The sequence below is a fragment of the Adiantum capillus-veneris genome, chromosome 11 (genome assembly GCF_014529385.1).
Source record: "Adiantum capillus-veneris isolate H3 chromosome 11, ASM1452938v2, whole genome shotgun sequence".
Lineage (NCBI taxonomy): Eukaryota > Viridiplantae > Streptophyta > Polypodiopsida > Polypodiales > Pteridaceae > Adiantum > Adiantum capillus-veneris.
The window spans coordinates 77,239,789-77,256,958 of NC_140941.1; the positions used below are offsets into that span (position 1 = coordinate 77,239,789).

General features: G+C 43.9%; 1 protein-coding gene across 1 annotated transcript; it reads left to right on the plus strand.

Annotated features, from left to right (window-relative positions):
• Positions 1-12,774: 12,774 nt before the first annotated feature.
• Positions 12,775-16,261, plus strand: LOC147447488 (uncharacterized). Its single transcript, XM_086524334.1, has one exon. The coding sequence runs from the start codon at positions 14,731-14,733 to the stop codon at positions 15,646-15,648; it is 918 nt and encodes a 305-aa protein (XP_086380460.1). The 5' UTR covers positions 12,775-14,730; the 3' UTR covers positions 15,649-16,261.
• Positions 16,262-17,170: the final 909 nt, after the last annotated feature.

The following is a 17,170-nucleotide window of genomic DNA, read 5'->3' on the forward strand; positions in this document are numbered from 1 at the left end:
CTATGAGCATCGCAAATTTACAAAGAAATTTGCTACGCTCATAGCGACGCTCATAGCGACGCCGGCTGGGCTAAAAAAATAACCGAGCGCGCCCAAAAACTCAGATCTCAGATCTGAGTTTTTCGGCGCCCTCAAGCAAGGAGCAGGTAACGCTCTCCCTCTCTCTCTCTCTCTCTCTTTTTCTTCTCCACACACACACACACACACACACACACACACACACACACACACACACGAGGAGAGGAAGGAGAGCCAGGTATGCTCCTTCCCTCTCCTCATTCTCATGTTCCCTTCCCCTCTTTCTCTCTCCCTCTCTCTCTCTCTCTCACACACACATACACACATACACACATAGTGTTTTTGAGAGAGAGAGAGAGAGAGAGAGAGAGAGAGAGAGAGAGAGAGTACAAACAAAAACAAAAACGCACACACACATACATAAACAAAGAATGCACACACACATTGAGAGAGGAAAAGAGAGAGAGAGCATGCATAAACAAAAAACGCACGCATTGAGAGAGGAAAAGAGAGAGAGAACATCCATAAACAAAAAACGCACACATTGAGAGAGGAAAAGAGAGAGAAAGCATGCATACGATCCAAAAAAACGCACACACATTGAGAGAGAAAGAGAGAGAAACTAATTTAACGTCGTAGGAAACTAATTAAAATTAAAAGACCTAAAGATCTAGCCGACGAGGAGTTGAACTCAAGACCTATTATTCAAGAGGGAAATGGCATAATCAATCTATCATACTTGGCATGGGTGATAGAAAGGTTATACCATTTATCTCTTTTTATTGGCACACACATCCACACACGCGCACACACACAAGAAGAAGAGAGTTATAACGTCGTAGGAAACTATCTTAAAAGACGTTAAAGATTAGGTTAGATGTAGACTTACGTTAAATTAGATTTAGGTTTATTTTTAACTAGATTTACGTTTATTTACGCTAGATTTAGATTTACGTTATATTAGATTAGATTTAGGTCTCCATAGACTGCGATGCTTGCATGAAGCGGGTGAAGAAAGCCCTCAATGGAATATAGGGTATTGCTGCCTTCACTCATGGTGGGCTCCGTCGATCCAAAAGTACTGGTGAAATGTCTTCAGAAGATAGGGAAGAAGGTGGATCTTCAGGGCGGCAAGAGTCACTACATCCCCGACACAATGACCATCTAGACAACCTCTAGTCATTCAACAGCAACTTCAAAGTTAGTAACAAGAGCAAGAACGGTCTAAAGGGCCAATTGCTGTCGTCAGATGTGGATGGAGATGAGGCAGCGTCACCGCCGGAAGTTAACGCTCACATCTTTAGTGATGAGAATGCCAACTCTTGCCGAGTTATGTGAAAAATTATGTGTTAAATCAGTTTTAAGGTTCTTATAATCCTTGCTAGTTTAGTTCTTTGTTTTTAATATAACATAATTTACGTTAGATTTAGATTTATGTTATATTAGATTAGACTTAGGTTTATTTAGGTTTACCCACACACACACACACAAGAAGAAGAGAGTTTTAACGTCGTAGGAAACTATCCCAAAAGACGTTAAAGATTAGGTTAGATGTAGACTTACGTTAAATTAGATTTAGGTTTATTTTTAGTTCGATTTACGTTTATTTAGATTTACGCTTATTTACGTTAGATCGAGTCCACGCAAGAATTACTTACGGTTTAGGGTTTAGAGTTAGACGAACAGTGAAAAGATCTACTGTGAAAAGATGTTAAGATGTTGTGAAGTGCTATAGCTAGAGAAGAGGCAAAGGGGTTTTGTCCACTACATGCAGTATCATGTAGACGTGGGTGTGTAGATTTCTTGTACCCACAAATATAGGTTATATTGACCAATAAAGACGAGATTATAACCCGGTGGTTCTGATCTCCGTGCACCTCTAGACCGAGGTGTGCGGGGATTGGACATGACTAGAGAATGTGAGGTAAAGAGAGAGAGAGAGAGAGAGAGAGAGAGAGAGAGAGAGAGAGAGAGAGAGAGAGAGAGAGAGAGATAAGACGAAGAATGCCAATAGAATATTACATTTGTTGTCCAGGTTATAAGATTTTTATCCTCATTATGAGTAGTGACGAGGATGTGGGACCGTCCAACCGAAACACCTATCTCTCAACGAGGGTCTTATGTCCTTGTAATCAATGCAAGCATGCTGTGCGACGGACAAGACGTGTTTCTTTGCAGCACGTTCGCGAATTTGGCGAGTTCGATCCATCTATTATAGATCGAGTTGTTTCCAATTATAACTCGTCGGACTCTGACGCTGGCAACAAGCAGCAATCTTGCAACCCAATAGACGTGTTCGCAGGCGCTTTGGTCAAGCAGCATATGTGAGGCCACAAGATGTAGCCTCTGACAGCTCGGGGGATGATCATGCAGAGCACATTCCCAACGAGGCAATGTTTGAGCCCGAGATTGATGAAATGATCGAGACGATCATGGATTCAGAAAGGCTTATCTATGATGATATGAAAAGTGAAGCCGATACGCCATTGTATAATGGAGCACGTATGTCTAGATTGAAAGCACTCCTGGTTCTTCTCAACATGCAGGCAAAGTTTGGATGGAGTGACACTAGAGTCACAACGCTTTTCAGGTGATCTATTACAATTAGTTTACTTTAATAAAACTCTAAATGTATAATGATCTGATAGATTTTTACACGACTGTATCGTATTTTTATGTTGTGTAGATTGCTGAAAGAGCACATACTACCAGCTGACAATGTGATGCCAGATTCCCGAGATGAAGCAAGAAAGATTTTGCGAAACTTGGGGATGGATTACAATTCTATCCACGCTTGTCCTAATGACTGCATTCTTTTTAGAGGGGAATACATAGACATGGAGAAGTGTCCGAAATGTGATTCCGAAAGATATCGAGTAGATCTCCACGGGACAAAAATTCCACAAAAGTTTTTGCGACATTTTCCTCTGCTTCCTCGCATCAAGCATTTCTTCGAATGTAAGTCCATGGCCGCCCTACCATCATGGCATGAGGAGAATAAATCTTCGGATGGTGTGCTACGAATTCCTGCAGATTGCGCAGCCTGGAAACATATAGATGGAACATGGTCGGATTTTGCCAGGGAAGCTCGAAATTTGCGCTTAGGCCTGCCTATGGATGGCGTAAATCCATTTGGTCAAAGATCAACATCTTACAGTGTATGGCCCGTTGTCATCGTCAACTACAACATTCCCCCGTGGTTGACTACGAAGAAGGGGCACCTATGGCTAAGCTTGATTGTGCCAGGGCGATATAAAGTGGGGAATCTGGATGTGTATCTTTGTCCACTATTGGAAGAGCTACAACAATTGTGGATTGGCATAGAGGTGGCGGATATGAGCCGACACACAGGACGACGGAATGCTTTGATCAGAGGCATTCTAATGTGGACCATGCATGACTATCCCGGGCTAACAGAATGCTCAGGTGATCTATTGACACTCCTCACTCAGACACTGTAAATCTTGTTTTTTCCCATAGTTGATCTATTATCATGTGTATACATGCAGGGCTTCAACCAACCTTCATGAGCTTAAGATGGTTGCACAACCAATTGAAAAGCGCACAACAATGCAGTGACGAAGTGACTGAGGAAGAGTGGGAGTACTCTCGGGGTTGCGCAACCAAGGTAAGTTTGCAATGTACGACTAGCAAGTGACTTTATTTATAAACGTTTGAACGGCCACTCATAATCTTTGTTCGTTGTAGTATAAGTCATACACAGCAGCATGGTGTAAAGGTCGACATTTTAGGGTGGAACGAATCGACAAAAAGCGTTTTACTCAAGATTGTGGAATCATGGCAAAATTTGAACAGTCTAGTCGATGACGTTCCTCTGATGCAGATCCTGTGGTGGCGGAACTCACTTACTTCGGCACGCTACAAGAGATTTTGAGGATCGATTACAGAGGATTTTTTGTCGACTTGTTCGACGTGCAATGGTTCAAGATAATCATGGAGGGTCGCAACGCTACTGTGCGTAGAGGAGAGTCTGGTTTTCTTGAGGTGGATTCTACTAAGAAATGGACTAACCTAAGAGACACTTTCGTACTACCCGAGCATTGTGAACAATTAAGTATGTAAATAGTTAACATCCCCCTTTTACAAGTTATGTGCTTGAAAGCTCGCATGTAAGTTATGTGGCTCTGACAGGTAATATTTCATCCTACAAAGTCTACATCAAACTAGTGGTACGTCATAGAGGTAGCCCCTCGTAGTGCAAGGACGTATGAAGGCTACCATGTGCCAATCACAACGGCATCACTGGAGGAGATCAAAGAAGATGCTCAATCAGAAGCCGCTGCAGTGGTGCCAGACGAGCATCAAGATGCTACTACTGTATATGGGGTGCATGCAGAGGAGCTACAAAATGAAACAGAGGATATGTGTTTAAACGGAGAGCTCTATATAGATATAGGAAGTTATGTTGAGTTATGCGAGGATGAGAGAGAGATCTCTTAAAGCCACAAATATTGTATTTGAACAATTTTGCTCTGTGTTGTAAAAGCTCTGGCTCTCTAAGTACCTTCCATGGTGTATAACGCTCTTTTCTACTCGCGCTCACATCTTTTGATTGAAAATTCTGAGTTTTCGACTTGCCTCTTCTATCACTCAATTCATTGCGTCATTGTATTTATATGCGTCATTACGTCATTGTATTTAATGGTCTTTGCGTCATTGTCTACTCTATTCATTCAATATTAAGTTTAAATATTCGTGTGTTTAATGCAGGTATGGATGATGAGGAGTTTCTTTCTTCTTTGTCACCGCACCAGAGACAGTGGTACATGGAGCGTCATCGCTCTGGCGCATCATCGCGCATTCCTACTCCATCCGCATCTCCCTCTCTTTCGGAGCATTCGGCGCGCTCCGAAGCTTCGGCGTCGACGAGACGAGCTTCACACTCGTCTAGACACCGGCGCTCTAGTGGTGGCGGTGGCGATTGTTGTGGGGATTCCGCCACCGATGCCTCCACACCGCCTCGTGTTCGACGAGGCTCTTTACCCTCCCCTTCTTTGCCCGCCCCCACACCAGCCACAGCATCGCCATCTACGCCAGGTTTTTCACGGCTGACTGTTCCTAGAAGCTACACACCTCTACCTACCTACGCCAGGAGCCACCCCACTCGACACTCCTCGCTTCGGGGCCCAGACGCCGGTGGAGACACCTGACGTCCGTACCCCCATCGACACGCCGCTAGAGACCCCTGCCGGGACACCCAGGTTCACGCGTCACCGGCCAGAGGGCTTGTCTTACTCCGTCGACTTCAGCGACGGCATCATCATGGATGATGACGGCAAGAAGGTGATCTCGCGCATGCGTGGTCTTTGCTCTCAGCTGTTTAGACACTACATACTAAACAAATGGAGTGAAGTACCAAGTGATTTAAAAAACAGAGTCATCAGCATACTTCATGATGAGTTTCCCGTTCAAACACAGGATCAGCGCTTCAATGAAGACCTGATGAAGATTCGAATGCGCAAATACTGCAAACACAAGCGTTCCGAAGTGCAAAAAGCAATCAAGAATGGGTGGAACAGGCCAGATTGGCTGGCCAAAGAAGATTGGAAGAATGCGAAGAAAGCAGCGCGCGAGAATTCCGACAAGTGGAAGCAACAAAAGGATGCAGCCAGAGCGCGAGTAGAGGCAGGGAGCTCGCACCACTTGGGGAGCGGTGGATGGGCATCATTTGAGGTCGATTTGGTAAGTGTTTTCACATTGCTCTTTATGTTCGATAGTTTAGGGTTTATGAGTTTTTTAATTCTAACATAATGAAATCTTTGTATGTTTTGACAGTGGTCGATGACAGGACGTGATCCCACACCGTACGAGCGCGAGTACGCAGGCAGGAAGGGCTTAAACGCCCTGATGGACATTCTCAGTTCTCGCGGCGGCATGGTTAGTATTAGGGTTTACTCTTTTCTATTTTTTGTATTGTTTTATAAATTTCGTTATATGTTTATACTTACTGAAAGCTGTCTTATTGTCTTTTTTTGCAGAATCCGACAGATACGCCGCTTGGACGCGATGAGACGTCTGACTAGACGACGTCAGTTTAGCCGTAGCTAGATAGCATTAGTTTAGGGTTTCTCATAGCTTATGTATCATGAGACGGATTTTATACGTCTTTTTGAACCATGTATATTATTACATTTGTCACCGCAGTTCCTTTTGCCAATCAATTCTTTATGCCTATGATGTTGTACAATTGTCATTATTACATTTGCCAATCAATTCATTTTGCCTATGATGTGTACAATTGTCAATTTTGCAAACAATGCGTCTTGTGGGTGACTATTTTGGGTCTATTATCTACCCTTGCACTTTTTTTAAAAAGTGAATCAAGTACAATATGGTTGATGGGTGGCAGGGCATTCAATGCCCTGTCACCAAAAAAAAATTCTCTCGGGCGTCGCTATTTATGGCTCTGTACCGTCGCTATGAGCGTCGCTATGAGCTTCTCTATATAGCGACGCTTATAGCGACACTTATAGCGACGCATATAGCGACGCTCTCGTAGCGACGGTTTTAGCGACGCCGGGGGTTATAAAAACCCAGTGTATTTCCGTGGCTAACAACGTCACAAGAGCACACAACCTCTTGTAGTGGTGCTACAGCTTCCAGGGGGGTTACATGCAAAAAAAAAGTGTCTTTTGATACAATTGAGGGGTCTGTAGGTTCACTGGCTCAGTCTTATCCTGTGAAGAATCCAAGAGGGGGTGCTACAGCTTCCAGGGGGGTTACAGGCAGAAAAAAAGAGTCTTTTGATACAGTTGATCCCTGCACACCTACTAGTACTGCTGAATTTGTTCCAAATGTGCCTAATGCAGTTGATGTGCGGGTTGTGCATGATGATGTGCATACAGATGTTGACCGTGCTAAACTTGAAAAGGGTACATTACCCACCCCCACCACAGTTGAATCTGGCACAGATTCCATTGATGATGCTATGGTAGTTGATGCCTGCACAGATGCCATTGTTGATGCTACGCTAGTTGAGGCCTGCACAAATGACATTGTGGATGCTATGGAAGTTGATGCTCGCACAGATTCTGCTGCTGATGGCAATGTTAATGATGGTGGAACAAAAAGTATTGTTCATGTTGTCATAGATGCCCTTCTTGATGCAGTTGTGGCTATGGGTACAGATGCCACTGTTGAATCTGACACAGATTCCATTGATGACGCTACCACAGTTGATGCCTGCACAGATGTCATTGTTGATGCTACAATAGTTGATGCCCGCACAAATGACATTGTGGATGCTATGGAAGTTGATGCTCGCACAGATGCTGTTGCTGATGGAAATATTAATGATGGTGGAACAGAAAGTATTGTTCATGCTATGATAGATGCCCTTCTTGATGCAGTTGTGACTATGGGTACAGATGCCACTGTTGAATCTGGCATAGATGCCATTGATGATGCTACCACAGTTGATGCCTGCACAGATGCCATTGCTGATGCTACGATAGTTGATGCCTGCACAAATGACATTGTGGATGCTATGGAAGTTGATGCTAGCACAGATGCTGCTACTGATGGCAATGTTAATGATGGTGGAACAGAAAGTATTGTTCATGCTGTCATGGATGCCCTTCTTGATGCAGTTTTGCCTACGGGTACAGATGCCATTGTTGAGGATACCAGAGGCATGGGTGAGGAGGTCTTCATTGAGAGAGAAGCTGGAACACGTGAGGGAGTGGGTGCAAGTGATGTCACAGCTCAAGCCCAGGTGGTCTGTCCAAGTGATGCAGCTGATGACATTGTTGATGCAGAGGAGACAAAGGGTACAAATACCGTTGTTGAAGATATGGGAGGCTTGGGTGAGGAGGACCTCACTAAGAGAGTACCTGGAATAGGCTCAGCAGTGGGTAACGATGATGTCGCGGCTTCTGCCGACACAGTTGAGGCATACGACAGAGCAGTTCAATCGGGAGAGGCAATGGGAGAAGTTCTCGTGGCTACTAGGGACATGAAAGAGGCAAATACACATAATACAACTGAGGCATGTATAGAGCAAAACAATGAGGCAGGGAAAGGCGCAGAGGTGCCCACTGATAGAGCTGCTCAATCGGGAGAGGCAATGGGAGAACATTTCATGGCTGTTGTGGACACGAAAGAGGCAGTTGCACATGATACAACTGAGTCTTGTACAGATCCCACTGTTGGGAATACCAAAGGTAAAAGTCCAGAGGTCCCTATGGGTTGAGCAGCTGCTACAGATACAGATGAGGCAGGTACAAAGAATGCTGATAAAGAGGCCAAAAATGGACATGAATATGAGAGGCAAGAGAGGCCGTGTCTTGTGGTAATGCCAGGACAGATTGTTGCACTGCCTCCTGCATCTTTTGAGGACAAGAAGAGAAGGGACAATTTATGCATCATACTGGATGTGAATGGGCTTCTCATAAGGAGGTATAAGGTCTCCTTCTACAAAGGAATAGCGAGAAGCAGTATTCCTGATTGGGCAAGATCAAGGTATCAGGTAGTAACTGCGCCAAATGCTACAGGAAAGATGCAATTTGAATATGTGGTTAGGCCCAATGCATCAATCTTTTTTCATGCACTGCTGCAAAGAGCACAAGTTGCACTATGGAGCTGCATGACCCAAGACAATCTAGCACTTGCTTTGAGTGCATGCTTTCCTACGCTGAACAAACAACATTTCCTCGATATTATCGGTCAAGAGGGGTGTAGAGAGGCGAGCTTCAATCTAAATGAAGTTCCTGGGATCCCTCCATGTAGAGATAACGCAAAGCCCATATTTTTCAAGTGTTTGAAAGACTTTTGGAAGCACCATCCTAAGTTCAACTCTGATAATACACTAGTGGTGGATGACACACTCTACAAGTGTCTGCTCAACCCTCCCGGGACTTGTGTCTGTCCTACTTCATTTGAACCAGCCGATATTTGTCAGTCCCCAATTTACCTGGTTAGCACATTGTTCCCTTGGTTAGTCAAGTGGACAGTCTCACCCAGCCCTAATGCTTATGCAAAGATGAACCAGTTTGAAAATCCTTCGGACAGTGTGTCTGCTCGTGTCATCAGCCACTATAGAAGTCAACGAGAAGTATGTAAGGAAGGTTGATTGTGGTTATGGAATCATGTATACAACATTTTGTGCACTGAATGTTCTTGCGATTACTATACAAAAAATTGACCTATTCAAAGTTCTCTAAACTTAATGATTGAATGATGTAATTTTATTTTGGTGATATGATGTAATTTTATTTTGCTGATATGATGTTGTCATACTCTGATAGAGTCCTGCTACATGGCACACATAATAGCATAGACAGGACCATCGGGCTATTATTACACATAGTTATGCTATATAGCACTCATACTGCAAGAAATACTATGACATAATAGCATAGATAGGGAGATTGGCCTCTTATTACACACACTTACGCTATATGGCACACATAGTGCTCTCAATATGTAATATAGCTCTTTCACATACCACACATCATATCATAGACAGGAACATTGTGCTATGTGATACACACACTTTTACTGTATAGCACACATGTTGCTATCTTACTACAATAGAGTCCTTTTATAGCATAGACAGGGACATTGGGCTATTATTACACACACTTGTACAAAATAGCACACATAATAGCGTAGGTAGAGACAATGGACTATCTTGACACATTACTTGGCTACATATCACATATCGTATCATGTACACAGCTCCATAACACCCAATGGGTAGCTATTCATAAGAGTGAGATGATTGTAAGAATGAGACATGTTTACCTGAAATTCATCAAGAAAGTGAATGGGATGCTCTTGATAATGTTTTCTTCCCAATCACTTCCGACAAATATCTTGGCTAAATTTTTTCAAGGTACAACATGTTCACAAAAGTAACCTCATTATCTGAAATGTGTGTGATTCTATGCTATGTGCTCTGTGTGCTATGTGATACATAGCACAATGGACATGTGTAAGGAGGTACTGAATGGTGAATGCTATATAGAACATAATATAAGCCTGTTAAATAGGTATCATGCTGCTTCATTGGGCATGGAATTGTAAATGGTTTCATGTAGTTCCGGGGATAAATAATATGTCTTTCAGGTAGCATCTACCAAAGGCATGTCAAACTTGATTGCCCGAACAAGGTGAGAGTACAGGTTAGTAACTCCCCTATCATCAAGTAGAGTGTAGTGATTTGGGTCCCCCTCTTGTTGTTGATAATAACACCCTGTGACAACATAAGTGTTTTTATCACATTTGTTTTTCCACTTATCTCTTAAGATGCAATCTGTCATCCACTTTCTCTTTGTACATCTCAAAAGAAAGAACTCTACACCTTCTGCATTGCCAGCGTCTGCATTGACTACAAAGTTATCACCTTCAATGAGATACTCACTCAGCATATCCTGGGATCCCTCAAACATTGCAGCTTCATCTTCTGGTACCTCAGTCTCTTCTGCTACCTCAGAGAGTGGTTTCAATGCCTTATGTGTCCACTTGCTTGCATATGATTTGCTGGAACAAGTCCTCCAATGGACCTTCATGCAAGCATCACAAAAACAAGAAAGCCGCCTGGTCCTTAATTGAGTAGGATCATGACGACAAAATCCTGAAATGCAATGGAGTGATCGAGATCGTGGTACTCTCTCACAACCCCATAGATTAGACGTGTCCACTTCTGTCTCTTTTACTAGCCAAAATTTCCTGTTTATAGTAGGACCTGCTTTAGTGGATTGTGCATAAGAGCTACATGCAGCATTGGACATTGTTCTCGTCAAAAATGCAACCACGTCTGCAGCTTGCCTAAGAACAACTCCATTACTCTTGAGTTGTTCATGTGTAAGGGCTCTCTTTATCACAGCGCCATCATGCTCCCCCTTGCCAAGGCTAGAGCCAAAAAAATTCCATGTCATCTCTGTACCTGTTAGTTGGTAATATCTAGAAACAAAGTAAAATGGCCTTGCAACCTTGAATTGCGAGGCTGCACCATCTGATCACACCCAGTGCTTCTTGAAATTCAGCCTGTGGTCTTTAAGCCACTGATCACAAAGAAGAAAACAATGCTGGACAAATAGCGTATCATGTTGCCTATCATCGGAGATGTAGAAATGCATATGCTTGATAATATTGTCATCTTCGTTGTCACGCATGTACGTTATGTGAACAAGGATGGTGAATTGATCTGTATGCCAGTGCATGGATTGTACTTCATTTTGCTCTTTGAACGAGTAATTTTTAGCAAAGTCTACTACAGATATAATGGTATCTGAAGGAAACACCTTCAAACATTCTCTCTATTGATGTGCCTGCCATCTGTAAGTGAAATTGTGCTCGATAAAGATTCTGATGTCGTCTTTTATCCTCCCTATCAGCTCACTTAAAGCCACCTGTTTGAGTGACAACATCTTTCTCTTACTTAGACCATGTTTAGTTTGAACTTTAATGTCCTCGAAGACTTGCAGTGGAACTGTCTTTGTCATCTATGCAAGTTCTCGTGGACAAAGGCTGAGCTTTTCCACACCACAGTTTTTGCATTGGCCCATCAAGCAGGTGTGATTATGGAACATATCCCCCTCAGCCTTTGTACATACGCATGATTCCCACAACTTCGTGATCCCTGAAAACGAGTGCTCACCGGCAAGACATTCTGCATTCACCCCATCTGATTTGCAAACATTGCATTTACATGTACATGACCTCCCATGAAAACCAAAAGCAAATGAGCGCATAACATTAAATGCATCTTTGAGATACATCAGTTTGATATGATAAACACAACAGCAAGTATTTCGATCTTTCAACTTTCGCACAAACCAAGGCTTCAGCTTCTCAAAGGACCTTTGCCCAATTGTCACATGTGGGTGGCTATCTTTAAACTTCAAGAAATACTCTGTCTGCTTGAAAAAAAATTGCATTAGAATTACATTTTTCTATATATCACACATAATAGCATAGCTACAGATGCATTGGTATAAATACACATAGCTATGCTACATAGCATAGATAGATAACTCAGCTTTCATTACATGCTCAATTTTGTTATATAACACATAATAGCATAGATAGGGATTTTTAGGTGTTATTACACACACATCACACATGTTTGCTATATAGCACACATAGTGCTCTCATATTATAACACAGTTCTTCTACATAACACACAAAAGAGCATAGACAGGGATATTGTGCTATTATTACACATATCACACTCTACATAACACACATAATAGCATAGACATGGATACCGTGCTACTATTACACTAACATCTGCTATGTAGCACACATAGTGCTCTCATAATATTATAAAATCTGATAGCACACATAATACCATAGATAGGTATATTGTGCTATTGCTATATAGCAGACATGATGTTGTCATACTCTGATAGAGTCCTGCTACATGGCACACATAATAGCATAGACAGGACCATCGGGCTATTATTACACATAGCTATGCTATATAGCACTCATACTGTAAGAAATACTATGACATAATAGCATAGATAGGGACATTGGCCTCTTATTACACACACTAACGCTATATGGCACACATAGTGTTCTCAATATGTAATATAGCTCTTTCACATACCACACATCATATCATAGACAAGAACATTGTGCTATTCTTACACACACTTTTACTGTATAGCACACATGTTGCTATCTTACTACAATTAATAGAGTCCTTTTACATGGCACACCTATAGCATAAACAGGGACATTGGGCTACACTTGTGCAATATAGCACACATAATAGCGTAGGTAGAGGCAATGGACTATCTTGACACATTACTTGGCTATATATCACATATAGTAGCATGTACACAACTCCATAACACGCAATGGGTAGCTATTCATAAGAGTGAGACGTTTCACTTGAGAGTTATTCATTGTAAGAATGAGACATGTTTACCTGAGATTCATCAAGTAAGTGTATGGGATGCTCTTGATAATGTTTTCTGCCCAATCGTTTCCGACAAATATCTTTCTTATTTGGAGACACCCTACTGTGCTCTATCCAAAATGTAATAATTGTCTGCTTCAATTCCTCCGATATCGGACCCAGCATTTCCAGACTTCCTTTTGCATAAGTCGAACCTCAGTGTACTTGACATAGGATCACTGTCAAGTCTACCCAAAGCTGAATATAAATTCTTTGGATGAACATTTAATAGCTTTGCCACTTTATGTAGAGTAACACCTCTACCTTGGATCCCATTATCATGCAGTAATCCATTCACGAGCATGCTGAATGTGCTTCGTTTAAAAAACATCTCGTCAGCTGATTTTGGAATCTTTAATTCCTGTAAGGAGACCTTGAGTGCAGAAATAAGGCTATTTGCACGAAGATACAAATCTTCACAGAATGGCAAGATTCTATCATCATTGAAAACACCTTGAAGAATTGCATTCTTATCTTCTTTCCCGTAACTATGCAACTGTCTCACAATGTGCTGAACAATATTCTGAATAGTATGTTGCTTCTTGTCTTCCTTTGTGTGTACATCGACGTCCTCCCTATGACAATCTTCCGCTCCAATGTTGACGCTTGGCTGTACTTGCTTTCTTGCACGACATCGCTTTCTGTACTCACGTTTAGCCTGTGCTTCATACTTCCTCACTGCAATAATTTCTTCCTCATTTAGACAAGCCTTTCTCTTGGAGTGCACCTGCGTATGAATGGTGTCTATTCCATGTGCCTCATCATAAAATCCGTCGTCCACCATCCTGGAACAGTCTGCAGTAGTTTGAAATGAATGAAGTCGTACAAAACTTCCTGATTGTAATAGTGAACTGAAATCCAGTTGTGCTGCATTGTTGAGTTCAAGAAGCTCCATTGTTGCTTGTGAGGAGGTATGAGCTAGAACCAAAGCAAGAGGAAGGGAGTCTCCATCATCCATATTCTGAACAGGAGAGTAGGAGAGAGAGAGAGAGATGGAGATGGGCATTGGAGGCCATCTGAGAGAGAGAGAGAGAAAGAGAGAGAGAGGGAGAGGTCCACGCGTGCTAACCGCTCCATGTCTTTCAATCCGAGTAGTGGAGTCGTGAAGTCAGTTATCTTATCTATATTCTTTTAAAAATTATTGACTTAAAAACCCATCTATAATGCCATCCATAGCATCATACTTGGTGTCCATGGACACCAAGTATTTAGACACCATTCTATGCTTTCACCCCGATGTTATGTCAAGTTGCACCAGAGGTTGATTTTTGGGCTTACAGGTGCAAAAAAGGGGTTGATTATGCATGTACTAGAGACAGATGGTTGTGTTCGACGCCATGTATTTGACTTAGGTGGGGCCTACACTGCGCTTGGAAAAGCTCCGGGCTTTCCAGTTGACCCGGGCAGGCTCTACAGCAGATGAATATCTCTCTCTATCTATCTAATGCTTATGTAAATAATATCTATCAGTTTTCTTCTTATGCACTGATATATTACCTAAATAATGCTATGGTTGAGCATAAATGCTCAACAAGGGGTTTGGGCAATGATGGTCCAGCCAGATTTGGTCGGCCCAAGGAAAGTGTCAGCAACAGGTAAAGGGCAATAGACAGTGTGATAGCAGAAGGCTTGGACAAATACCAGGTGCAACCGGGAATAGGTCCCACAGTGATGTGTATGCCAAATGGGGTATATAACAGGTCAAATGTGGTTCAAAAGCTTTGCTAATTGGAATGCTTGAGGATACTACAGGTTGATGTATATCTCCAGCCAATAGTACCATGATGTGTGCAAAAGTACTTCCTCGGGTTCGACGAGTTCAAGGCTCTCTAGGTGTTTGGACACCAATGCCTATTAACTCTCGCTCAGCCGTTATGCTCGAGTTTGAAGGAGGCATTCAAAGGTGTGACATGAGGTACAATTATAGTTATTTACGGCGTGCTGAAGCTAGCACTGCACAGGGCGTGGGAAAGGGGACCCAAGAAGAGTTTCTTTCTAAAAATAAGCTGAGCTTAACCTGGAGGAAAATCAGATCCATGCAAAAACAGGGTGGTGCTAACGACTGGAGATGGCGCCAATTGGGGGGCAAGGGGCACAACCTGTCTGGTGGCATGGCAGCACAAGTTAGGAAGCTTGAAGAGGTGGCGCATGCGGAGAGAGGACGGCAGTTAGCATGCAGGAAGGCGGCCATCTGTGAAAGAGAGAAAGCGGGCCAGTTGTTGGCACAGGGGGAGAAGGCAGCGAGCGAGCTGCAAGGGAGGCCAGGACGGGGCTGCTGCAAGAGGAGCAGGTCGAGAAGGTGTACGGGGCGCGTGGCCTCTGAGTGGGTAGGCCAAGCGCTGCTGCAGAAGAAGGAGTTCGTGGAGCAGGCGCGGCCAAAGAGGGCGCCATCTGTGGTGGGCAGGGCAACAAGGTCACTGGGGAGGAGCCAGTTAGGGGGCGCCAGTGGGCAGCCAAGAGGTGTTGAGAGCTGCACCTGTTGCATCAAAGAGGGTGGCTCGGCTGCAGGTCAGGGCCATGTGAGGAGGAGGAGTTGCAGCCCGTCAGAAAAGAAAGTTGCGCCACTTGGGAACAGGCAAGTGATGGCGCCATCCATAAAGAGGGCAACCACTTGGAGGAGCCCATGTAGGGGAGAACTTGGCCTGGTGTGTGGGGGGCATAGGGAACATCAAGTGCTGCATGCGAGTAGAAGGAGGTGACGGTACAGGCATGGGGAAAGGAGCTGCATGAGCTGAGAAGAAGGGCCGTGAGCAGGCTCGGGAGACAGCGATGGGAGGTGATTGGAGCCGCGAGGTAGCATGTAAAAAGAGAGCGACAAGGGTGATTGGAGTCACGGGAGGCTGCAAGAAGCTTGAAGGGCCCATCATCGGGGAGTAAAGACGAGGGCGGGATGAAGAGGCGAATCTATTGAGGAACTTTGGACAAGAAGAGGCCAGCGAGGGCTTCGGTGGTTGTCCAGCAGGTGAAAAAAAGATTCGAGAGTGTGTCTCTCGAAGATGGTGTATTGAGTTTGTTTTGATGAAAGTATAGCAATCATTGCCGGGTTATTTTGTGATGTCTAAGGCTGGGTTTACACTGGCGCGGCAGCAATCACACCTCAAAGATGAATTTTCCAGCCGGAATAGCTTTCGAATGCCTTCTTCCTCCGCCCATCTATTCACACAGAAGTGGAAGTACCGAGCTCGCTAATTTTCATCTGCCGCCTGTTGTGAACACCGGAGGCCAGCGGAAGCAACACTAAAAAGCTTTGGTTTCGAAGGTTTGTAGGTTAATCAAATAATACAAAAAGATAAAGTATTGACAGCGTGGCGATTTCAGCAGACGTGGAGGGTGGAAGAGTTTTGGGGCGGGGGGGGGGGGGGGGGGGTCGGAAGAAAAGCTTGCATTCTCTTCCGCGAGCTGGCCGCGGAAGCAACACTAAAAAGCTTTTGTTTCGAAGGTTTGTAGGTTAATCAAATAATACAAAAAGATAAAGTATTGACAGCGTGGCGATTTCAGCAGACGTGGAGGGTGGAAGAGTTTTGGGGCGGGGGGGGGGGGGGGGGGGTCGGAAGAAAAGCTTGCATTCTCTTCCGCGAGCTGGCAGCCTTTTCAAACATTGCCTCCGCGCGATGTGAACGCAGCAGGTGACATGGCGCAAGCTGATTGGTTGCAAGCGTGCGTGCTTTGCCTTCCGCCGCCTGCTGTGAACCCAACCTAAGTCTGCTTATTCCATCTCGAGTATCTCGTCTCGTGCATAGTGTCCGTAGTTGCGGTGGCTCCGGGTCTTTGGTGTGTGTGTCTAGAGAGAGAGAGAGAGAGAGAGAGAGAGAGAGAGAGAGAGAGAGATTCATTGTGGTTGCAGACTGAGTGTGATTTTGTATGCGGTCGAGGCTTGCGAGGTCTCCCAATGTGAGTGTGTTTACATATATGGGTGCATTGATGGGTGCATCGGTAAAGGTGATTGTGTGTAGCCGAAGTTGCTCGTAGGTGAGTCCTTGGTGTGAAGGTTGGCGGATAGTGTGTGTGTGTACGTGTTTCTGTGTGGCTTGGGGTGCTGGATACCTGTTGGGCTATAGATAGGCATCGAGTTTGTGTCTTGTGTGTTGTTCCATTTTCCCCATCCCAACGTAGATAAGTACGGACACAACGTGGGTGTTTTCTTGTGATAATTATGTAGAAAGGTTATCATGAGAATGGTATTTGTGGGCCACTTCACGTGGTGGTGGGATGCATTATTGA

Bases quoted from the DNA above. Each gene is read 5' to 3' on its own strand.
- LOC147447488 (XM_086524334.1), top strand. From the start codon at position 14,731: ATGATGTGTGCAAAAGTACTTCCTCGGGTTCGACGAGTTCAAGGCTCT.